At 46.6% G+C, this 25,701-nt stretch overlaps 1 protein-coding gene across 1 annotated transcript in view; it reads left to right on the plus strand.

The window, feature by feature from the left end:
* Positions 1-719: 719 nt before the first annotated feature.
* PSMD11 (proteasome 26S subunit, non-ATPase 11) overlaps positions 720-25,701 on the plus strand; it is a 46,740-nt gene continuing 21,758 nt past the window's right edge. Inside the window, exons 1-5 of the mRNA XM_040436816.1 lie at positions 720-844; positions 4,634-4,735; positions 14,707-14,831; positions 20,602-20,673; positions 20,796-20,853. Coding sequence (XP_040292750.1) covers positions 754-844; positions 4,634-4,735; positions 14,707-14,831; positions 20,602-20,673; positions 20,796-20,853 — 448 coding nt within the window. The 5' untranslated portion in view covers positions 720-753. The remainder of the gene's footprint in view (positions 845-4,633; positions 4,736-14,706; positions 14,832-20,601; positions 20,674-20,795; positions 20,854-25,701) is intronic.

Raw genomic sequence — 25,701 nt, forward strand, 5'->3', positions numbered from 1 at the left:
GACAGCACACTATGTGCTGTTCACATCCGCATTTCCAGATCCGCACTTCCGTTTCCGCAAAAAAATAGAACATTTTCCGCAAGAATAGGCATTTTCTATTATAGTGCAGGCCATGTGCACATGGCTGGTGTCCCTGTTTTGCGGATCCGCAAAACACTTACGGACGTGTGAATGGAGCCAAACAGTTCCGTTAAAAACGGCCCACAAAACACTGAAAAAGCCATACGGTCGTGTGAACGAGCCCTAAGGCCTCATGCACATGAACGTATTTTCATTCCGTGTCCGTTCCGTTTTTGTTTTTTCATTTCAATGGGTCTGCAAAAAAAAAACCGGAAGGTACTCCGTGTGCATTCCGTTTCCGTATGTCCGTTCTGCAAAAAAAAGAACATGTCCTATGACTGTCCGCATTAAGGACAAGGATAGTACTGTTCTATTAGGGGCCAGCTGTTCCGTTCCGCAAAATACGGAATGCACATGGATGTCATCCGTATTCTTTGCGGATCCGTTTTTTGCGGTCCTATGCATGAGGCCTAAAGTGTCACTCCGCACATTACACATCTACATCCTGCACTGTCTGTCACACATTTACAGCACCAAGACGTCCTCTGTATTCCTTTATCTCAGAGAGAACTACACTTCCCAGCAGCCCCCGCGGTATCCCCCGGAACAGGCTCGCGTTGAGAAGGGGGTGAACTTCCGGTGGCGCTACTTCCGGCCCGGAAGAGCTGTGTCAGGGTGCAGGAATAGGGCAAGATGGCGACAGCGGCTGTGATCGAGTTCCAGAGGGCGCAAGAAATGGTGGTGACGGACCGTTCGGCGAGTATAGACATCCTGCAGTCTATAGGTGAGGGGAGCCGCCTGCTGGCCGCGGGGAGAGCGCGGGAGCCGGCGGTGTGTGGGGGGAGCCCACGGTGCTGACAGTGTGCCATTGTTAGAGCTGTGTACACGGGATCAGCGTGTACATGGAGGGGCCCTGGCTCCCAGGACAGGCAGGGGGGAGATCCTGATGTGGAGTGGAGGAAGCCCACACAGGTCTCCTGCTACCTCCATGTATCGGGGCCCTGAATGACTGGGCAGTGGGGCCCTTCCTGGCTGACAACCCACACGACCTACCGTATATTATGTGGAGATTGTCTAATATCGCATGAAGTCTCATCCTTGTGTGCATCTTTCTACTATACTGTGTTTCACTTCCCCATCAAGATCTCTGCTTGCTGTCAGTGAGTGAGGACATTCCTTTAGGCATCCAGAGGCCGAAACCTGAGACTACAGATGTGTCCAGTCTAGACGATAATCTGTGCGCTCTACAGATTGGACCCCCTCCTGCGCTGATACATTGTGACGAGAGAAGATGGTATTGTCTGGACTGGATACAGTTGTAGCAAAGTTTCATTTCTGAGAAGCTTTAGGCTCCTTTCACAGTAGTGTTTTTGCTGGATCCGTTCAGATAATACAGCCATCTGCATCCGTTATGAACGGATCCGGTTGTATTATCTTTAACATACCCAAGATGGATCCATCATGAACTCTATTGAAAGTCAATGGGGGACGGATCCGTTTTCTGTTGTCAGAGTTAAACGGATCCATCACCATTGACTTGCATTGTGGGTCATGATGGATCCGTTTTGCTCCACATCCCAGGACGGAAAGTATGGGAACGGAATACATTTTGGAGCACTCCATTCTGTTCAGTTACGTTTTGTCCCCATTGACAATGAATGGGGACAAAACGGAAGCGTTTTTCTTCGGTATTGAGCCCCTATGACGGATCTCAATACCGGAGTATAGAAACGCTAGTGTGAGAGTGGCCTTAGATCTGTATTGATTTTCATCCTCTCAATGGAAGCAAGACTTTTCCCATTTACTCGGCGTAGAGATCACAAGGATGCGGAATCAAAACATTTCCTGTAAGATAGTTCCAAGAGTTTATATCACACAAGGATTACGAATGGTGTATGGACACCCCTTTAAAGGGGTTTTCCAGAATCGGTAAGAAATTTGGCATAGGGGGCACACCAAATATAAACGAGTGCCATCCACGGTGTTAGTACACCACCACCTACAAGGCTGCACCTCTTATTGTAAAAATATGAAATTTATTAGAAAACACAAAAACTCAAAGGATAAAAACATTGTAAACAATTAGGACAATGTGTGTGGACCCCTGGCGATACCCGTGGGGCATATTCCCCTACACACCATGCCCACTGATTTATACATTATGATGAGTATTTGCAATTATTTTTTTTTATGCTTATTTATTATTATTTTTGATGTTCTACTTTGTATTTGTATGTTTCCATACAGAGACTGGTGGTTGTAGGGTTGTGTGTTGGACATATGTGCAGTCCACATGGCAGCTTCCAAAAACAGCTGATTGGCAGGGGCGCCTCCGATGTGATGATGATGACAGTTACCCGGATAACCCCTTTAAAGCACACTGATATGTCTGGTCCAGGCCTCAGATTCAGAGAGCTCAAAGAAAGACTCCTTGTGTCGTGCTCTAAGGGCCCGTTCACACAGCTGTCAAATCTGCAGCCATTTCTGCCATGGTTGTTCACTTTGGATGCCACGGAATCACAATTGGACACCTTCCGTGGCTTCAAGCAGTGGCTGTCTGATTTTATGCTGCAACGTACGCGTCCCGCGTAGATGTGCCCTAAATAAGGGGGTTTTCAGCAGTGGACATTATTGACAGTATAGGGGATAAATGTTTGGCCCACTCTGTTCTGAGCCCTCACACAGTCGCATGAGTGGAGCAGCTGTCCTGCCGCACCGATGTATTGCTAGTATATGAGACTGACAGAGACCAGTGCATTGTGGGAAAACCCCTATAAAGGGAACCTGACAACTAATGCTTCCCGAATAGGGATGAGCGAACTCGTGCTTCAAGTTCTGCGTGCAAGGTTTGGGGCATCTAAGAATTCCGTAATGAAATATCGCTACCACAAGGCATCAGTTATGGTCCGTAATAGGCAAATCCATGACGGACGAACCTTGTACTCCGAACTTGAAAACAGAAGTTGGCTCAACGTTATTCCCGAACCGTCAGGACATTGGATCTCAGTCTAGAAATCTGCTGCAGCAAAAGCAGTAATGTGGTTGGCTTCTATGGGTGGCTCGTTCTGTAAGTGGGGCTTTAAAGGGATCCGCACTATAGTACAGTGACAGACCCACTCATTTCAGTGCAGTGATGTCATCGGTATCTGACGAGCCCCGCAGTGTGCACCAGCGCTGTGAGGGAGATGAGTCTGATGCTCTTCCCCGCCTCTGGACAGGTGTACATGGGAAAGGAATCGCCCTGAGGCAGTGAGCAGGATTGGGCAAGGATCCCTCGGAGGGCTGGCACGCACTGCGGTGTTCACCATGTCAGTACTCAAAAAGTACCCACTACCATCACAGCAATCAGAGGCTCTGTTACTACACTATGCTGCCCTCAGTGAGAACAGGTTCTACCATTCAGACATTGATGACCTGTACAAAGGATACACCTGATTGGGGGGGCCGGGGTCCGACACTCCAGACACCCGCCAATCAGCTGTTCTGCCTAGCTCTGACGCTTAGCTCCAGGACTACACAGCTCCGTCTATTGTGCCAGATTTCTGCCCCTTTAATGGGTTGTCTACTCAGTTCGGTTATATCATAGATAATAGAAGGGGTTTCAGTCTTGGGACCCCACTGTTGGCTATGAAAGAGTATCTAACTAGACTATCCCTCCTTCTAGAGGACCCTGCTCATCTGTTGGTTACTCAAGTGGCAAACTGATTTCAACCAATGCCATGCAAGGCTACTTTCACACCTGCGTTTGATGCAGATCCGTCTTGTATCTGCACAGACGGATCCGCACCGATAATGCAAACGCTTGTATCCGTTCAGAACGGATCCGTCTTGACTTACATTGAAAGTCAATGGGGGGCGGATCAGTCTTCAATTGCACCATATTGTGTCAGTGAAAAACGGATCCCTCCCCATTGACTTACATTGTGTGCCAGGACGGATCAGTTTGGCTCTGCATCGTCAGGCGGACACCAAAACGCTGCAAGCTACGTTTTAGTGACTGCCTAAAAAGCGGAAGGGAGACCAAACGCAGCAAAATTTATGCATTCTGAACGGATCCTTATCCATTCAGAATGCCTTGGGGCAAAACTGATCCGTTTTGGGCCGCTTGTAAGAGCCTTGAAACGGATCTCGCAAGTGTACCTAGAAACGCCAGTGTGAAAGTGGCCTAATCCTTCATTTCTCCCATAGATGTTATGATATCCGTCAGTTTTTGAGCTCGGCGGCAGTAATGTTTCATCCACAGTGGTGGTCTACTCATTGCATTAGATGTTCTGATCAGTGGTTGTCCCTGGGATCTCCACTGATGAAGCTCCATTCACTGTGTGACCCACCACAGCCTCTGCTCGGTGTATGGAGCCTTCTGCCTCCAGCTCTGTCCAGCGCTATGTTTCATGGGCTCATCAGCATGTAAAAGGTGGAGAACCCATGAGGTAAGAAGTGGATAGGTTGTTATAGCCGGCACCTCCAGTTTTGAGGAGTCTCTCTGTGAACATTAGAATTTATACCTACAGTACTGTGACGTGTGCCATGTGATAGACACTGCGTCTGAAAGCTGTATCTGTTTGCTCTGTAGTGAAGCGAGACATCCAGGAAAGCGATGAGGAAGCCGTACGCGTCAAGGAGCAGAGCATCTTGGAGTTGGGTGGGCTCCTGGCCAAAACCGGACAAGCAGCAGGTGAGTCACGTCCGTAACAACCAGCTCTTTAAAAATATCACATGACCTAACCCCTCAGATGAACACCGTAAAATAAAAAAGCCATTTTTGTCACATTGCATCACAAAAATTGCAACAGCAAGTGATGAAAAAGGCGTATGCCCCCCAAAATAGTACCAATCAGACCGTCACCTCATCCCGCAAAAAATGAGACCCTACCTAAGAGAATCGATCAAAAAATAAAAAAGCTATGGCTCTCAGACTATGGAGACACTAAAATATCATTATTTTCGATTTCAAAAATGCTATTATTGTGTAAAACTTAAATAAATAAGAAAAGGTAGACATATTAGGTATTACCACGTCCGTAACGATCTGCTCTATAAAAAATTCATATGACCTAATCCCTCAGGTAAACGCTGTAAAAATAAAAACGGTGCCAAAACATACATTTTTTGGTTACCGTGCCTCACAAAAAACGTAATATAGAGCAATTAAAAATCATATGTACCCCAAAATAGTACCAATAAAACTGGCACCTTATGCCGTAGTTTCCAAAATGTGGTCACTTTTTTGAGTTTCTACTGTAGGGATGCATCACGGGGGCTTCAAATGGGACATGGCATCTAAAAAACAGTTCAACTAAATCGGCCTTCCAAAAACCATATGGCGTTCCTTTCCTACTGCGCCCTGCCGTGTGCCCTTACATCCGTTTACGATCACATGTGGGGTGTTTCTGTAAACCGCAGAATCAGGGTAATAAATATTGAGTTTTATTTGGCTGTTAACCCTTGCTTTGCTGCCGGAATTTTTTTTTAATTAAAATGTAAAATCTGCCAAAAGTGAAATTCTGAAATTTCATCTCCATTTTCCATAAATTCTCGTGGAACACCTAAAGGGTTAACAGTTTGTAAAATCAGTTTTGTATACCTTGAGAGGTGTAGTTTCTAGAATAGGGTCATTTTTGGGTGGTTTCTATTATGTAAGCCCCACAAAGTGACTTCAGACCTGAACTGGCCCTTAAAAGTGGGTTTTGAAAATTTTCAGAAAAATTTCAAGATTTGATTCCAAACTTCTAAGCCTTCTAACGTCCCCAAAAAAATAAAATGTCATTTTCAAAATGATCCAAACCTGAAGTAGACATATGGGGAATGTAAAGTAATTGCTATTTTTTACGGTATTACTATCTATTATAAAAGTAGAGAAATAGAAATTTGCTAATTTTTTCCAAATTTTGGTAATTTTTTTTAATGAATTAAAATTTTTATTTTTTTTACTTATTTTTACCACTGTCATGAAGTACGATATGTGACGAGAAAGCAATCTCAGAATGGCTTGGATAAGTAAAAGCGTTTTAAAGTTATCACCACATAAAGTGACACATGTCAGATTTTCAAAAAATCGCCTGGGCAGGAAGGTGAAAACAGGCCTGGGGTTGAAGGGGTTAAATATTATTTTATGATCAATATATTCGCAAATACCTTTCATTACTTAGAATGGCTTGTTTTGTCTAGGGAGCGATCATTAGGAGAAATAAAATGTCTGCCGTCCTAATCACACAGGAGGACAAGCACAAGTTCACAACACTGAGGGTACTTTCACACTAGCGGGCAAGAACTCCGGCAGGCTGTCGGATCCGTGCTGCCGCTAGTGCACGCGTGCCCCCGGACTACCGCTTTCACTACAATGGGGGCGGGCTGGAGTTCCGGCGGCAGCATGGCAAACATGCCGACAGGCGGCCAGAATAAAACTACGACATGTCCGGGGTAGGGCTGAAACGATTACTCGATTAAATCGAGTAATTTGACACAAAAAAATCCTCGATGCACCGAAGATTCGCTTGTGTCATGTGACCACGGAGTGAGAGTGAAGCGCTTGCTATTACTCCCGCTCCGTGGTCTCCCGCTGCACTTGGAATACTCACCTTTTCAGCAGGGAACCTCCGGACACTTCACAGCACGTCCATGGTCCCGGCTGCTCTGACCTCCTGACGTACTGTGTGACTAAGGCCGGGCGCCCTGAGTGCACAGCGTCATAGCAACCAATGATGCTGTGTAACCCGGGTGTCAGGAGGAGCAGGGCAGCAAAGACTATGGCACAATGAGGGGAGAGCTGAAGGCTCTGGGGGGAACTGATGCACTTGGGCTGATCGCACAGTGGGGAACGAAGGGTGTTGGAGACTGATGGCAGGGGGTCTGATTAATTTTTATAAAGGAAAGCAGTCTATTAATAATTTTTTTATTATTAGAGTACTCGATTAAATAGTAAAAAATAATCAATAGAATACTTGATTTTCTAAAATAATCGTTCACTGCAGCCCTAGTCAGGGGGCACCCGGTCACTAGCGGTAGCACGGATCTGACAGGATGTTCACCCGCTGGAACAGCCTGCCGGAGTTCCTTGCCGCTAGTGTGAAACTAGCCTGAGCTAAAGTGCTGCCTCGTCCGCCTCTCCTACTTGTCAGGGATCATGATCCTGAATACAGGGGAATCTCTGTGAGAATGGAGAAGATGAGGAGACACGAGAGGAGGTGAAGTGTGGATAATGAGCAGCAGCACTTGTATGCAGCCTCCATTACCACATAGGGTTGGGAGATACCTAAAATATTCCCACGATAACGATAGTAAGAAATTTATCACGATAACTTAACTATATATATCTCGATAAATACCCATTTAGAAAAAAAAATAAAAATTGGAGCCACAAGGAGAGATTATACTGTATGGGGGCCGCAAGGAGAGATTATACTGTATGGGGGCCGCAAGGAGAGATTATACTGTATGGGGGCCGCAAGGAGAGATTATACTGTATGGGGGCCGCAAGGAGAGATTATACTGTATGGGGGCCGCAAGGAGAGATTATACTGTATGGGGGCCGCAAGGAGAGATTATACTGTATGGGGGCCGCAAGGAGAGATTATACTGTATGGGGGCCGCAAGGAGAGATTATACTGTATGGGGGCCGCAAGGAGAGATTATACTGTATGGGGGCCGCAAGGAGAGATTATACTGTATGGGGGCCGCAAGGAGAGATTATACTGTATGGGGGCCGCAAGGAGAGATTATACTGTATGGGGGCCGCAAGGAGAGATTATACTGTATGGGGGCCGCAAGGAGAGGTTATACTGTATGGGGGCCGCCGCAAGGAGAGGTTATACTGTATGGGGGCCGCCGCAAGGAGAGGTTATACTGTATGGGGGCCGCCGCAAGGAGAGGTTATACTGTATGGGGGCCGCCGCAAGGAGAGGTTATACTGTATGGGGCCCGCCGCAAGGAGAGGTTATACTGTATGGGGCCCGCCGCAAGGAGAGGTTATACTGTATGGGGCCCGCCGCAAGGAGAGGTTATACTGTATGGGGGCCGCCGCAAGGAGAGGTTATACTGTATGGGGCCCGCCGCAAGGAGAGGTTATACTGTATGGGGCCCGCCGCAAGGAGAGGTTATACTGTATGGGGCCCGCCGCAAGGAGAGGTTATACTGTATGGGGCCCGCCGCAAGGAGAGGTTATACTGTATGGGGCCCGCCGCAAGGAGAGGTTATACTGTATGGGGCCCGCCGCAAGGAGAGGTTATACTGTATGGGGCCCGCCGCAAGGAGAGGTTATACTGTATGGGGCCCGCCGCAAGGAGAGGTTATACTGTATGGGGCCCGCCGCAAGGAGAGGTTATACTGTATGGGGCCCGCCGCAAGGAGAGGTTATACTGTATGGGGCCCGCCGCAAGGAGAGGTTATACTGTATGGGGCCCGCCGCAAGGAGAGGTTATACTGTATGGGGCCCGCCGCAAGGAGAGGTTATACTGTATGGGGCCCGCCGCAAGGAGAGGTTATACTGTATGGGGCCCGCCGCAAGGAGAGGTTATACTGTATGGGGCCCGCCGCAAGGAGAGGTTATACTGTATGGGGCCCGCCGCAAGGAGAGGTTATACTGTATGGGGCCCGCCGCAAGGAGAGGTTATACTGTATGGGGCCCGCCGCAAGGAGAGGTTATACAGTGCTCCAGACTAAAAACAAATGCCTAGTAGCCATTGGCTCCTGAACTGAAAAATTTAGGCGCCAAATTAAATTTTTTGTCGCTAAATCGAAACCGAATCAAAATTTTGGTATCGTGACCATGCTACGCCGATTAGATAGGCGTAGGGTTGTTTCGATACCAAAATTTTGTTTCGCTTTCGTTACCATAAAAAAGTAATGCGATACTAAATACCGCGCAAAAAAGCAGCGTGCATTTCGCATTTTATGAAACGTTCGGCCCATAATAGAACAGTCCTATCCTATTTTTTGGGGTGACAAGGTGACAAAAAAATGGCGAATGCTCACCGCATAGGAGATATTTTTTAATAATTTAATAGTTTGGACTTTTCAGACGCAGCGCTATGTAATATGTTTATTTATTTATTGTTTATATATTTTATATGTAAAATTGGGAAAGGGGGGATTTAAACTTAAAGGGAACCTGTCACCGGGATTTTGGGTATAGAGCTGAGGACATGGGTTGCTAGATGGCCGCTAGCACATCCGCAATACCCAGTCCCCATAGCTCTGTGTGCTTTAATTGTGTAAAAAAAACGATTTGATACATATGCAAATTAACATAAAAGAGTCATATCTTACTTGTGTGACCAGAGAAGAGTCATATTTTCAAGCTCTGACTCATCTCAGGTTAATTTGCATATGTATCAAATTGGTTTTTTTACACAATAATAGCACAAAGAGCTATGGGGACTGGGTATTTCGGATGTGCTAGCGGCCATCTAGCAACCCATGTCCTCAGCTCTATACCCAAAATCCAGGTGACAGGTTCCCTTTAATATTTTAGGGTACTTTCACAGTAGCGTTTTTCTTTTCCGGCGCTGAATTCCGTCACAGGGGCTCTATACTGGAAAAGAACTGATCAGGTATATCCCCATGCATTCTGAATGGAGAGCAATCCGTTCAGGATGCATCAGGATGTCTTCAGTTCAGTCATTTTGACTGATAAGGCAAAAGATAAAACTGCAGCATGCTATGGTTTTATCTCTGGCGAAAAAAACTGAAGACTTGCCTGAATGCCGGATCCGGCATTTTTCCCCATAGGAATGTATTAGTGCCAGATCCGGCATTCAAAATACCGGAATGCAGGATCCGTCTTTCCGGTCTGTGCATGCGCAGACCAGTAAAAAGATACACTACTGATCCGTCGGTCTGCATGACAAGCGGACAGATGGATTCGTTCTTGCAATGCATTTGTGAGACGGATCCGCATCCGGATGCGTCTCACAAATGCCTGTCACATCCAGATCGGCGGATCCGGCAGGCAGTTCCGACGACGGAACTGCTTGCCGGATCACACTGCCGCAAGTGTGAAAGTAGCCTTAGTGTTTTTTTTATTTATTTTTTTTTAACTTACTATTAGCCCCCTTAGGGGTTGGAACCCTTGTCCTATTCACCCTTAGGCCCCTTTCACATGGGCGAGATTTCTGCGCGGGTGCAATGCGTGAGGTGAACGCATTGCACCCGCACTGAATCCGGACCCATTCACTTCTATGGGGCTATGCACATGAGCGGTGATTTTCACGCATCACTTGTGCGTTGCGTGAAAATTGCAGCATGCTCTATGTTGTGCGTTTTTCAACGCAGGCCTATAGAAGTTAATGGGGCTACGTGAAAATCGCAAGCATCCGCAAGCAAGTGCGGATGCGGTGCGATTTTCACACATGGTTGCTAGGATGAAAGTCTATTCACTGTATTATTTTCCCTTATAGCATGGTTATAAGGGAAAATAATAGCATTCTTTGATACAGAATGCTTAGTAGAAGGTCAATATAATAAACATTATATGCACCCCAGTATAATAAACATTGGTGGCGCAGTGCGCCCCCCCAACACCCCAGTATAATAAACATTGGTGGCGCAGTGCGCCCCCCCAACACCCCAGTATAATAAACATTGGTGGCGCAGTGCGCCCTCCCCCAACAACTCAGTATAATAAACATTTGTGGCGCAGTGCGCCCTCCCCCAACAACTCAGTATAATAAACATTGGTGGAGCAGTGCGCCCCCCCCCAACACCCCAGTATAATAAACATTGGTGGCGCAGTGGGCAGTGCCAATGAGGGTTAAAAAATAAATTAACTCACCTCCTCCAATTGATCGCGTAGCTGCCGGTCTCCTGTTCTTTCTTCAGGACCTGTCAAAGGACCTGTGGTGACATCACTGTGCTCATCACATGGTACATCACATGATCCATCACCATGGTAATGGACCATGTGATGAGCTCAGTGACGTCACCACAGGTCCTGAAGAAAGAACAGGAGACCGGCAGCTACGCGATCAATTGGAGGAGGTGAGTTAATTAATTAATTTTTTTTTTAACCCTCATTGGCACTGCCCACTGCGCCTCCAATGTTTACTATACTGGGGGGAGGGGCGCACTGCGCCACCATTGAAGATAACTGACCTGTTAATACAAATACAGGAGGTGGGTGCCGGAATCAAATAGCCGGCACCCGACCTCTGACAGGGAGCTGCGATCCGCTGCAGTTAACCCCTCGGGTGCTGGCTATTTGATTCCGGCACCCGCCTCCTGTATTTGTATTAACAGGCCAGTTATCTTCATTGGTGGCGCAGTGGCAATAGCCCCACCCCTCCTCCTCCCGTCTCCTCTTATTGGCGGCGGCAGCAGCAGCACAGGGGGAAGGAGAGACTCCTTCTCCACTGCGCTGCTGAGAAGAACATCGGCGTCGGGGTAGAGAACTATAATCTCCGGTGCCCCGCCGCTGTATGCAACTGCAGAGCTGCGGCGGCGGATCTAGTTGCAAATGGCGACGAGACTAAAAAGTCTTGTCGCCATTTGTAAATTCTAAGTCGCATTGGAGCCCTGATTATATACTGTATGGGGGGCCGCAAGGAGACATTATATACTGTATGGGGGGCCGCAAGGAGACATTATATACTGTATGGGGGGCCGCAAGGAGACATTATATACTGTATGGGGGCCACCAGGAGACGTTCTATACTGCATGGGGGCCACAAGGAGACGTTCTATACTGCATGGGGGCCACAAGGAGACGTTCTATACTGCATGGGGGCCACAAGGAGACGTTCTATACTGCATGGGGGCCACAAGGAGACGTTCTATACTGCATGGGGGCCACAAGGAGACGTTCTATACTGCATGGGGGCCACAAGGAGACGTTCTATACTGCATGGGGGCCACAAGGAGACGTTCTATACTGTCTGGACTCAGAAACTATACTGTAAGGGGGCCATAAGGTGACATTATACTGTATGGGACAACCGTTTGTAACTCCCCCCCCCCCCCCCCTTCCCCCATCAGTATAATAATGTCTTGTGGCCCACATACAGTAATGTCTTCTTGCTGCTCCTGTATGGGGGCAACAGGGAGACATTATACTGTATGAGGCTATTATACTGATGAGACTCATGATGACCTGTATATTATTTCCGAATGCCTGCTATGAGAGATCAAGTGCACAAAATGAAAAATTAAACAGAATTTATAGGCTCATATATGAGCTTTAAAATCATCACACAATTTTTTTTTAAATATATAAAAAATAAGTTTAAATCGCCCCCTGTCCGTATTATGAAAAAATTTATATCAATAAATATAAACATCATGGGTACCACTGCGACCAAAAAACACCTGTACTAGTAAAATATATATATCTTTTCAATTCCAATACGGCGAATGGCGTAACGGAAGAAAGGGTTATAGTGGCCATTTTTTAATTTTTTTCATTGCTTTTCTTACCCCCCAAAAATTTAATAAAATGTGATCAAAAAGTCACACACACTCCAAAATGGTATCAATAAAAACTACAGATTGTCCTGCAAAAATGAGCCCCTATATAGCTCCGTATACATAGGAATAAAAAAGTAATGGGGGTCAGAATATGGTAATGTAAAACATAATTTATTTTTCAAAGTTTAAATTTATTTTTACCCTACTTAGACATACAAAAAAAACTATACATATGGGGTATTGTAGTAATCGTACTGACCCAGAGATTTTTGCTGACAATTAAAACGCTGTGGGAACAAAACCAATTCAATTCACCCCATTTGGAATTTTTTGGCCGCTTACCACTACATTTTATGCCATAATTAATGGTGGCATTAGAAGTACAACTTGTCCCACAAAAAATAAAGCCCTCATACAGCTATGTGACCTGAAATATAAAAAAGTTATGGCTCAAGGAAGAAAGGGAAGAAAAATGAAAATACAAAAAATGACAAGTTTTACTGAATCTTTTACTATAAAAATACTGTATATATCAATCTGCTCGGCTCCTCCTGCTCTCTAACATGCTGCCTGTCACTTAAACACCATATTCAACATGACAGGTTCCCTTTATGGCTTCAATTAGTTATGTCACTAAGAGGTGAAACATGCACTTGTGTCCCCTGAGTTGTGCACCAACTATATTTACTTCAAAATCTGCAGTGACCTTTTCAGAAGGGTTTCTCCATTTTTAATGTGATTGTTGGGGGATAAAAGGGGTACTCCCATCACAGACATAGTTGTCACCAATGTCTGAGATCAGACAACCCCTTTAAACTTTCCACATGGCTTGTAACCTGGATCACGCCAACCACACCAGAGACTCCCATCTGTAGACAGTGGTCCGAGGTTCCTGCTCCTCATCAGGCAGAGCTGGGTACTGGAGCAGTATAGAGAGACTTACCCTTAAAGCAATGCTCAAGTGAGATCACCCCAACCCTGCTCTTTACTAATGAGGGGCAGGAGCCCCCAAAACAGCTCCCTGCACATGGGTGTCTCTGGTTTGGCCGATATGATCACATTTGCATATTTATTTGCCCATGGGGGGCAGCACCTGAAAAATAAATCTCCAATCACTGCTGTGCCTCTTAGATCCGGGACAGTGCCCTACAGGATTACGTACTAAGAAGTAAACGTTTCAGGAAGAAACCACACAACACAGGAGGATCCGTATGGGATGAAGAAGTGATCGTTACTTACCTGGCAGATCCTATGCCGCCACTACTGATCTCCCAGCTGGGATCTGTTTACCCGGCTGCAGTGGTGACCACTGTAACGAAATACTGCAGCGGTCCCATGTTGTCGACATGATGTCACCTCTGCAGCCGGATAAAAAGATCCTGGCAGGGCGGCATCTGCTAGGTAAGTAATGATCACTTTAATGCAGGCGCATTCCCTGTGCTGTCTAGTTTCCTCCTGAAACCAGACAACCCCTTTAACCCTTTGTACATTGATTGCAGTGCAGCAGGGGTCAGCAACCTCCGACACTGCAGTTCTTGTGAAACTGTAACTCCCTGGATGCTCCATTCACTTTTATAGCTGAGAGATTGTGCATGCAGGTTGTAGTTTCAGAGCAGCTGGAGTGCCAGAGGTCTCCGACACCTACACCGGAGATTCCCAAAGGGCAGCATAGGATACATTTAGGGGGCACAGCGCTCAGGATGTGTAGCCGTGTATGTTCAGCCTCTTCTGGTGCCCACACTCCTTGGTTGGAAACCTGTCAGTCAGCTAGGCTCCTAGGAACATAGCGGACATGATGGGGGTGATTTAGTATTACGATATTTAGCTGTCGTACTTTTCTTTATTACTAGAGAGCAATGCTTTGTGGGAGAGCCTATAACAAGTTCCCCTTTAGGTCATGTGATTCAATGCAAGCAGCAACCAGAAGAATGTTGAAAACAGCTTTGGGTGTGAATGGAGTCTGACATCACAACAGAATTATACACTGGAAGGAACATCTGTCCACCAAAAAGAAAACACTACTCACCCGTTGTAAAAATTTGCACCGCTCCTCCTCTTACCCCAAGTATGGGACATCACTGCTGCGCCAGTGATTGGTCGCAGGGGTCACATGACATCACTTCCCATCTGGCGGGTATAAGGGGGGGCTTGCTGTTGTATAAGCTCACACTATGCACTGCTCCCTAGTAGTAATTATACTATTGCTGGTTGTAAATTGGCTCTTTGACTCTTTCAATTTTACTGTTTCAGAGCTTGGAGGTCTTCTGAAATATGTCCGCCCCTTCCTGAACTCCATCAGTAAGGCAAAAGCGGCCCGTCTTGTGAGATCCCTCCTGGACCTGTTCTTGGACATGGAAGCTGCAACTGGACAGGAGGTGAGAGAGGAGCTTGTCCTCTGTGCGTGACTGATGATGGCCATACACTTTAGGCTACTTTCACTCTGGCGTTTTGGCTTTCCGTTTGTGAGATCCGTTCAGGGCTCTCACAAGCGGTCCAAAACGGATCAGTTTTGCCCTAATGCGTTCTAAATGGAAAAGGATCCGCTTAGAATGCTTCAGTTCAGTCTCCATTCTCCATTTTCACTGCCACAATAGAAAACTGATCCGTCCTCCATTCACTTTCAACGGTGTTCATGACGGATCCATCTTGGCTATGTTAAAGATAATACAAACGGATCCATTCAGAACGGATGTATACGGTTGTATTATCTGAACGGATCCGCACAAAACGCGAGTGTGAAAGTAGCCTTAGAGAGTTAGGCTACTTTCACACTTGCGTTCGGGGTTCCGCTTGTGAGTTCCGTTTGAAGGCTCTCACAAGCGGCCCCGAACGGATCTGTCCAGCCCTAATGCATTCTGAGTGGATGCGGATCCGCTCAGAATGCATCAGTTTGGCTCCGCTTGGCCTCCGTTCCGCTCAGCAGGCGGACACCCGAACGCAGCTTGCAGCGTTTTCGTGTCCGCCTGGCCGTGCGGAGCCAAACGGATCCGTTCAGACTTACAATGCAAGTCAATGGGGACGGATCCGTTTGACGTTGACACAATATGGTGCAATTGCAAACGGATCCGTCCCCTATTGACTTTCTATGTAAAGTCAGGAGTCCCTATTAACCGCCCCCGGACCGCCTAACGCAGGATCGCGTTCCGGAGGCGGCAGCCCTGCGCACAGTCACGCATATATGCGTCATCTCGCGAGACGCGAGATTTCCTGTGAACGCGCGCGCACTCACAGGATCGGAAGGTAAGCGAGTGGATCTCCAGCCTGCCAGCGGCGATCGTTCGCTGGCAGGCTGGAGATGTGATTTTTTTTAACCCCTAACAGGTATATTAGACGCTGTTTTGATAACAGCGTCTAATATACCTGCTACCTGGTCCTCTGGTGGTCCCCTTTGTTTGGATCGACCACCAGAGGACACAGGTAGCTCAGTAATATGTTGCACCAAGCACCACTACACTACACCCCCCCCCCTGTCACTTATTAACCCCTTATTCACCCTTGATCACCCCTGATCACCCCATATAGACTCCCTGATCACCCCCTGTCATTGATTACCTCCCTGTCATTGATCACCCCCCTGTAAAGCTCCATTCAGACGTCCGCATGATTTTTATGGATCCACTGATAGATGGATCGGATCCGCAAAACGCATACGGACGTCTGAATGGAGCCTTACAGGGGCGTGATCAATGACTGTGGTGATCACCCCATATAGACTCCCTGATCACCCCCCTGTCATTGATTACCCCCCTGTCATTGATCACCCCCCTGTAAAGCTCCATTCAGACGTCCGCATGATTTTTACGGATCCACTGATAGATGGATCGGATCCGCAAAACGCATACGGACGTCTGAATGGAGCCTTACAGGGGCGTGATCAATGACTGTGGTGATCACCCCATATAGACTCCCTGATCACCCCCCTGTCATTGATCACCCCCCCCTGTCAGGCTGCATTCAGATGTCCGTATGATTTTTACGGATCCACGGATACATGGATCGGATCCGCAAAACACATACGGACATCTGAATGGAGCCTTATATATATATATATAATCTCACATGAACTCACCATACCCCTCACGGAATCCAAATGCGTAAAAATTTTTAGACATTTATATTCCAGTCTTCTTCTCACGCTTTAGGGCCCCTAGAATGCCAGGGCAGTATAAATACCGCACATGTGACCCCATTTCGGAAAGAAGACACCCCCAGGTATTCCGTGAGGGGCATATTGAGTCCATGAAAGATTGAAATTTTTGTCCCAAGTTAGCGGAAAGGGAGACTTTGTGAGAAAAAAATAAATAAAATCAATTTCCGCTAACTTGTGCCAAAAAAAAAAAATTTCTATGAACTCGCCATGCCCTTAATTGAATACCTTGGGGTGTCTTCTTTCCAAAATGGGGTCACATGTGGGGTATTTATACTGCCCTGGCATTTTAGGGGCCCTAAAGCGTGAGAAGAAGTCTGGGATCCAAATGTCTAAAAATGCCCTCATAAAAGGAATGTGGGCCCCTTTGCGCATCTAGGCTGCAAAAAAGTGTCACACATCTGGTATCGCTGTACTCAGGAGAAGTTGGGCAATGTGTTTTTGGGGAGTCATTTTACATATACCCATGCTGGGTGAGATAAATATCTTGGTCAAATGCCAACTTTGTATAAAAAAATGGGAAAAGTTGTCTTTTGCCGAGATATTTCTCTCACCCAGCATGAGTATTTGTAAAATGACACCCCAAAACACATTGCCCAACTTCTCTTGAGTACAGCGATACCACATGTGTGACACTTTTTTGCAGCCTAGGTGGGCAAAGGGGCCCACATTCCAAAGAGCACCTTTAGGATTTCACAGGTCATTTACCTACTTACCACACATTAGGGCCCCTGGAAAATGCCAGGGCAGTATAACTACCCCACAAGTGACCCCATTTTGGAAAGAAGACACCCCAAGGTATTCCGTGAGGGGCATGGCGAGTTCCTAGAATTTTATATTTTTTGTCACAAGTTAGCGGAAAATTATGATTATTTTTTTTTTTCTTACAAAGTCTCATATTCCACTAACTTGTGACAAAAAATAAAAACTTCCATGAACTCACTATGCCCATCACGAAATACCTGGGGGTGTCTTCTTTCCAAAATGGGGTCACTTGTGGGGTAGTTATACTGCCCTGGCATTCTAGGGGCCCAAATGTGTGGTAAGAAGTTTAAAATCAAAATGTGTAAAAAATGACCGGTGAAATCCGAAAGGTGCTCTTTGGAATATGGGCCCCTTTGCCCACCTAGGCTGCAAAAAAGTGTCACACATGTAGTATCTCCGTACTCAGGAGAAGTTGGGGAATGTGTTTTGGGGTGTCATTTTACATATACCCATGCTGGGTGAGAGAAATATCTTGGCAAAAGACAACTTTTCCCATTTTTTTATACAAAGTTGGCATTTGACCAAGATATTTATCTCACCCAGCATGGGTATATGTAAAATGACACCCCAAAACACATTCCCCAACTTCTCCTGAGTACGGCGATACCACATGTGTGGCACTTTTTTGCAGCCTAGGTGGGCAAAGGGGCCCACATTCCAAAGAGCACCTTTCGGATTTCACCGGTCATTTTTTACACATTTTGATTTCAAACTACTTACCACACATTTGGGCCCCTAGAATGCCAGGGCAGTATAACTACCCCACAAGTGACCCCATTTTGGAAAGAAGACACCCCAAGGTATTCGCTGATGGGCATAGTGAGTTCATAGAAGTTTTTATTTTTTGTCACAAGTTAGTGGAATATGAGACTTTGTAAGAAAAAAAAATCAAACAAAAAAAATCATCATTTTCCACTAACTTGTGACAAAAAATAAAAAGTTCTATGAACTCACTATGCCCATCAGCGAATACCTTAGGGTGTCTACTTTCCGAAATGGGGTCATTTGTGGGGTGTTTGTACTGTCTGGGCATTGTAGAACCTCAGGAAACATGACAGGTGCTCAGAAAGTCAGAGCTGCTTCAAAAAGCGGAAATTCACATTTTTGTACCATAGTTTGTAAACGCTATAACTTTTACCCAAACATTTTTTTTTTTATCAAAGACATGTAGAACAATAAATTTAGAGCAAAATTAATATATGGATGTCGTTTTTTTTTGCAAAATTTTACAACTGAAAGTGAAAAATGTCATTTTTTTGCAAAAAAATCGTTAAATTTCGATTAATAACAAAAAAAGTTAAAATGTCAGCAGCAATGAAATACCACCAAATGAAAGCTCTATTAGTGAGAAGAAAAGGAGGTAAAATTTATTTGGGTGGTAAGTTGCATGACCGAGCAATAAACGGTGAAAATAGTGTAGGTCAGAAGTGTAAAAAGTGGCCTGGTCATTAAGGGTGTTTAAGCTATAGGGGCTGAGGTGGTTAATATACCATCAGATCGGAGTTTTCTCCAATCCGATGGTATATTTGAACTTGAAGCGTCCCCATTACCATGTTAGAATATACCATCGGATTTGAGTTAGATCGTGAAACTCAGATCCGACAGTATATTCTAACACAGAGGCGTTCCCATGGTGATGGGGACGCTTCAAGTTAGAATATACTAAAATAACTGTGTACATGACTGCCCCCTGCTGCCTGGCAGGTGCTGCCAGGCAGCAGGGGGAATACCCCCCACTTCCTCCCCCCCTCCCCTGTATTTAACTCATTGGTGGCCAGTGCGGCCTCCCCTCCCTCCCTTGTATTTAACTCATTGGTGGCCAGTGCCCCCCCCCCCCTTCCTATTTAAAATGACCGACCCCCCCCATCATTGGTGGCAGCGGAGAGTTACGATCAGAGTCCCAGTTTAATCGCTGGGGCTCCGATCGGTTACCATGGCAGCCAAGACGCTACTGCAGTCCTGGCTGCCATGGTTTCTTAGCAATTTTAGAAGCATTATACTTACCTGCGATGTCTGTGACCGGCCGGGCGCTCCTCCTACTGGTAAGTGAAAGGTCTGTGCGGCGCATTGCTTATAGCACAGACCTTTCACTTACCAGTAGGAGGAGCGCCCGGCCGGTCACAGACATCGCAGGTAAGTATAATGCTTCTAAAATTGCTAAGTAACTATGGCAGCCAGGACTGCAGTAGCGTCCTGGTTGCCATGGTTACCGATCGGAGTCCCAGCGATTAAACTGGGACTCCGATCGGAACTCTCGCTGCCACCAATGATGGGGAGTCGGTCATTTTAATTAGGGGGACGGAGGGCCGGCCGCACTAGCCACCAATGAGTTAAATACAAGGGAGGGAGGGCCGGCCGCACTAGCCACCAATGAGTTAAATACAAGGGAGGGAGGGGGGGCCGGCCGCACTGGCCACCAATGAGCTAAATACAAGGGAGGGAGGGGGTGCCGGCCGCACTGGCCACCAATGAGTTAAATACAGGGGAGGGAGGGGGGGGTCTGCCCCCTGCTGTCTGGCAGCACCTACCAGGCAGCAGGGGGCAGTCATATACACAGTTCTTTTAGTATATTCTAACTTAAAGCGTCCCCATCACCATGGGAACGCCTCTGTGTTAGAATATACTGTCGGATCTGAGTTTTCACGAAGTGAAAAATCAGATCTGAAAAAAACAGTTATGCAGACGGATCCGTTCTGAACGGATGCAAGCGTTTGCATTATAGGAGCGGATCCGTCTGTACAGACACCAGACGGATCCGCTCCGAACGCAAGTGTGAAAGTAGCCTTATCTGGTTTCAGGAGACAACCCTTGTGATCAGCCTGCAATTTAAGAACTGTTGGGTACCTACCTACCACTCAGGTTGTTCCAGCTGTTAGTTTTTTTTTTAACCGGCTGCAGCAGTCACTTCTCCTGAAACCGAACAACCCCTTTAACTCCTTGGGGGAGCAAAGCATCATTTGTGTTGATATCTAGGCATACGATCTCACCCCGACAGCCCTTGTGTCTACAGAAGCCAGTCTGGTGGTCACCATGGTTCTGGCTCTGGAAGCTTTTGACAATGGTCACTGCAGGAGAAGTGTACAGTTCTGTGAAACTGAAATAGGAATGCATCAGATGCCAACTTTAGGCTTCACCCTCCTCTTTACTACTGCCACTGTCCATGGCAGCATCTCCTACATTATGGATTCCCTGGTAGTATATATTATATACATAACCAATGATCTCTCTTGCAGGTGGAGCTGTGCTTGGAATGCATTGAATGGGCCAAGGCAGAGAAAAGAACTTTCCTGCGCCAGGCACTGGAGGTAATTGTGGCTCCGTAGAGATGCAGCCAATAGAATATAGCCTGTTCCATTCATCACGAGCAGAGTTAGCACATCACTGAAGTTATTGCAGCTTTTCACCTTGCCTGTTGTTTTTCCACTAGGCACGGCTTGTGTCACTCTACTTTGACACTAAATGTTACCAGGAGGCGTTGCAGTTAGGTAAGTGTGCCAGCAGGTGGCAGTCATTCTCCTATTGTAAAGTTAATGTAATGTCACGTTTGGTTACGATCTTTCTCAAGCATCCAGTGCTCACTAGACTATTCTTCACATATTCTTATTAGTATTCCGAATATTAGGCAATTGATTGAACGGCAGTGTTACCCGATTCACTACTTTTAGCTGCAAAAGACATATGAGCACACAGCATTACTGCCTGGGGATTTACAATTACTTCAGTGATTTTCTTACGGTACTTAACCTCTCTGGTGGTCTAATTCATGTAGTAATTTCGTACCCGAAGCGGTACATTCTTCCAGAGCTGCGGCTGGAAGTTCACGCCGCGCTCCGGAAATGCTCATGCGGACAGCCCACTGTGTGCTGTCCACATCCATTCCTGCCCCGTTCTGATTAACCCATGGTAATCCCGAGTGTGGTTCGGGGTTACCGCTTCTTGCAGAGCCACACTCGGGATTACCGCTAGGGAAGTTAAGAAGGGTCCTATTATATCTGCTGAGGTATCTGCCCCAGACTCACTTCAGTCTTGAAACTTTGTCCCTCCTGTAAGCAGTTTGAGGGGATTTTAAAGGGGCTGTCTCACTTCAGCAAATGGTATTTATCATGTACAGAAAGATAATACAAGGCACTCGCTAATGTATTTTATTGTCCATATTGCTTCCTTTGCTGGCCTGGTTCACTTATTCATCACATTATACAATGCTCATTTCCAGGGTTTACAACCACCCTGCAATCCATCAGCGGTGGATGCGCTTGCACACGATAGGAGAAAGCACCGACCGTTCTGGTGGCCAGGACAGTGGGAGTGCACATAAGCATGCATGTGCAGCATCTCCAGTCGCTTTTTCCTGTAGTGTGCAAGCACGGCCACCACTGCTGGATTGCAGGGTGGTCATAACCCCTGGATACGCGCAGTGTATAATGTGATGGAAAAAATGAATCCAGCCAGCAAAGGAAGCAATATGGACAATCACAATACTTTAGCAAGTGGCTTGTATTAAAGGGGTTATCTGGGTATTAAAGGGTTTCTACCACCAGAAATACTGTTATGTAGCTGACTGACATTAGCTATGCGCTAATGTCAGCACTATATAACAGTATGTTTCTAACATTAGTCCCTGCAGCCGTTTTTGTAAAATAAGCACTTTTATAATATGCTACTGAGCCTCTAGGTGCTATGTGGGCGTAAAATCAGCACCTAGAGGCTTGGTCTACACACCCTTTATCCCGCCCAGGTCCTCTGTTCTGCCCGCCCCGCTCCTCTTGATTGATGGCACGGTTTGCTGCATTGTTGACGAAATCCTGCGCCGTTCACTTCTGTATTCGGCGCAGTGAGTGAATGATGCGCTCCTGGTGCCGGATTCCTCCCTGCGCCGACTACGTCACAGTGAGGAAGCCGGCATCAGGAGAGCGGCATTCACTCACTGCACCGAAGACAGAAGTGAACAGCGCAGGCGCGGGATTTCGTCAACGATGCGGTGGACCGCGGCATCAATCAAGAGGAGCGGGGCGGGCAGAACAGAGGACCTGGGTGGGATAAAGGGTGAGTAGACGGAGCCTCTAGGTGCTGAATCTATGCCCACATAGCACCTAGAGGCTCATTAGCATAAAATAAAAGTGTGTATTTTACCAAAAGGGCTGCAGGGAGAAAGGTAAAAAACACACTGTTATGTAGTGCTGACATTAGCGCATCGCTATATCAGTCAGCTACATAACAGTATTTCTGGTGGTAGAAGCCCTTTAAGCTAGGGCTACACGATGACATGTGTCGCGTGACACACAGTGCACAACTACTCTAATGTCGCACGACAATTTTTATATTGATAGTCTATGGTGTCGCACTGTGACGTGACAGTCGCAGAAAAATCCATCTTGAATAGACTATCGTTAAAAAATAGTTGCACGACATTGGTGTGACAAAATGTTGCGTGACAAATGTCGTGTAGCCCTAGCCTTACTGTTTATGCGCTGTCTTCTGGATAGGTCATCAATATCAGATCAGTGGGGGCCCAAAAGCCGGAACCCCTGGTGATTAGCCGCAGCTCCATGAGTGCCGCTTCCTAGGCCGCGTGAAGTCGCCATTCGTCGATCACATGGCCAAGTCAATGGGGCTGAGCTCCAATACCAATCACAACCACTATAATATGAACAGCATTGTGCTTGGTAAGCTGCTGGGAGTCTGCAGTGCACTGCCCACCAGAGATCTGGTGAGAGCAGCAGCAGCTACCTGAAACAGCTGATCGGCATGGGTACCGGGACTGAAACCCTCGTTGATGTGTTAATAATGACCTATCCTGAGGATAGATCATAATTATCAATTCCTGGATAACCCCTGTAACTTTGTAAACATCATAAATGCCATTTGTTGATGCAAAACAACCCCTTTTAACCCTTTCAAGACTGAGCGATTTTTCACCTTTCTGCCCAGGCCATTTTTTTATCAAATATGACGTGTCACTTTATGTGGTAATAACTTTAAAACGTTTTTATGTATCCAGGCCATTCTGAGATTTTTTTCTCTTCACATATTGTACTTCATGACAGTGGTAAAATTGAGTCAAAAAATGTCATTTTTATTTTTTTTTAAATGCCAAATTTACCAAAAATTTAAAAAAATGTGCAAATTTCAATTTCTCTCCTTTTATAATAGATGGTAATAACTCCAAAATAGTTACTACTTTACATTCCCCATATGTCTACTTCATGTTTGGATAATTTTGTGAATGCCATTTTATTTTTTGGGGATGTTTGAAGGTTTAGAAGCATATCTTGAAATTTTTCAGAAAATTTCCAAAACCCATTTTTTTAACCACCTCCGGACCGCCTAACGCAGGATCGCGTTCCGGAGGTGGCAGCGCTGCGCACAGTCACGCATATACGCGTCATCTCGCGAGACGCGAGACTTCCTGTGAACGCGCGCACACAGGCGCGCGCGCTCACAGGAACGGAAGGTAAGAGAGTTGATCTCCAGCCTGCCAGCGGCGATCGTTCGCTGGCAGGCTGGAGATGTGTTTTTTTAAACCCCTAACAGGTATATTAGACGCTGTTTTGATAACAGCGTCTAATATACCTGCTACCTGGTCCTCTGGTGGTCCCCTTTGTTTGGATCGACCACCAGAGGACACAGGTAGCTCAGTAAAGTAGCACCACTACACTACACTACACCCCCCCCCCCCCCCCCGTCACTTATTAACCCCTTATTAGCCCCTGATCACCCCTAATCACCCCTGATCACCCCTAATCACCCCTGATCACCCCATATAAACTCCCTGATCACCCCCCTGTCATTGATTACCCCCCTGTCATTGATCAACCCCCTGTAAAGCTCCATTCAGACGTCCGCATGATTTTTACGGATCCACTGATAGATGGATCGGATCCGCAAAACGCATCCGGACGTCTGAATGAAGCCTTACAGGGGCGTGATCAATGACTGTGGTGATCACCCCATATAGACTCCCTGATCACCCCCCTGTCATTGATTACCCCCCTGTCATTGATTACCCCCCTGTAAAGCTCCATTCAGATGTCCGCATGATTTTTACGGATGCACTGATACATGGATCGGATCCGCAAAACGCATCCGGTCGTCTGAATGAAGCCTTACAGGGGCATGATCAATGACTGTGGTGATCACCCCCCTGTCATTGATTACCCCCCTGTAAAGCTCCATTCAGATGTCCGCATGATTTTTACGGATGCACTGATAGATGGATCGGATCCGCAAAACGCATCCGGACGTCTGAATGAAGCCTTACAGGGGCATGATCAATGACTGTGGTGATCACCCCATATAGACTCCCTGATCACCCCCCTGTCATTGATTACCCCCCTGTCATTGATTACCCCCCTGTAAAGCTCCATTCAGATGTCCGCATGATTTTTACGGATGCACTGATAGATGGATCGGATCCGCAAAACGCATCCGGACGTCTGAATGAAGCCTTACAGGGGTATGATCAATGACTGTGGTGATCACCCCATATAGACTCCCTGATCACCCCCCTGTAAAGCTCCATTCAGATGTCCGCATGATTTTTACGGATGCACTGATACATGGATCGGATCCGCAAAACGCATCCGGTCGTCTGAATGAAGCCTTACAGGGGCATGATCAATGACTGTGGTGATCACCCCCCTGTCATTGATCACCCCCCTGTAAAGCTCCATTCAGATGTCCGCATGATTTTTACGGATGCACTGATAGATGGATCGGATCCGCAAAACGCATCCGGACGTCTGAATGAAGCCTTACAGGGGCATGATCAATGACTGTGGTGATCACCCCATATAGACTCCCTGATCACCCCCCTGTCATTGATTACCCCCCCTGTAAAGCTCCATTCAGATGTCCGCATGATTTTTACGGATGCACTGATAGATGGATCGGATCCGCAAAACGCATCCGGACGTCTGAATGAAGCCTTACAGGGGCGTGATCAATGACTGTGGTGATCACCCCATATAGACTCCGTGATTACCCCCCTGTAAAGCTCCATTCAGATGTCCGCATGATTTTTACGGATGCACTGATAGATGGATCGGATCCGCAAAACGCATCCGGACGTCTGAATGAAGCCTTACACGGGCGTGATCAATGACTGTGGTTATCACCCCATATAGACTCCCTGATCACCCCCCTGTCATTGATCACCCCCCCTGTCATTGATCACCCCCCCTGTCATTGATCACCCCCCCTGTCATTGATCACCCCTCTGTAAGGCTCCATTCAGATATTTTTTTGGCCCAAGTTAGCGGAATTTTTTTTTTTTTTTCTTACAAAGTCTCATATTCCACTAACTTGTGTCAAAAAATAAAATCTCACATGAACTC

This window comes from Bufo bufo, chromosome 6, assembly GCF_905171765.1.
Source record: "Bufo bufo chromosome 6, aBufBuf1.1, whole genome shotgun sequence".
In the NCBI taxonomy this organism is placed as follows: domain Eukaryota; kingdom Metazoa; phylum Chordata; class Amphibia; order Anura; family Bufonidae; genus Bufo; species Bufo bufo.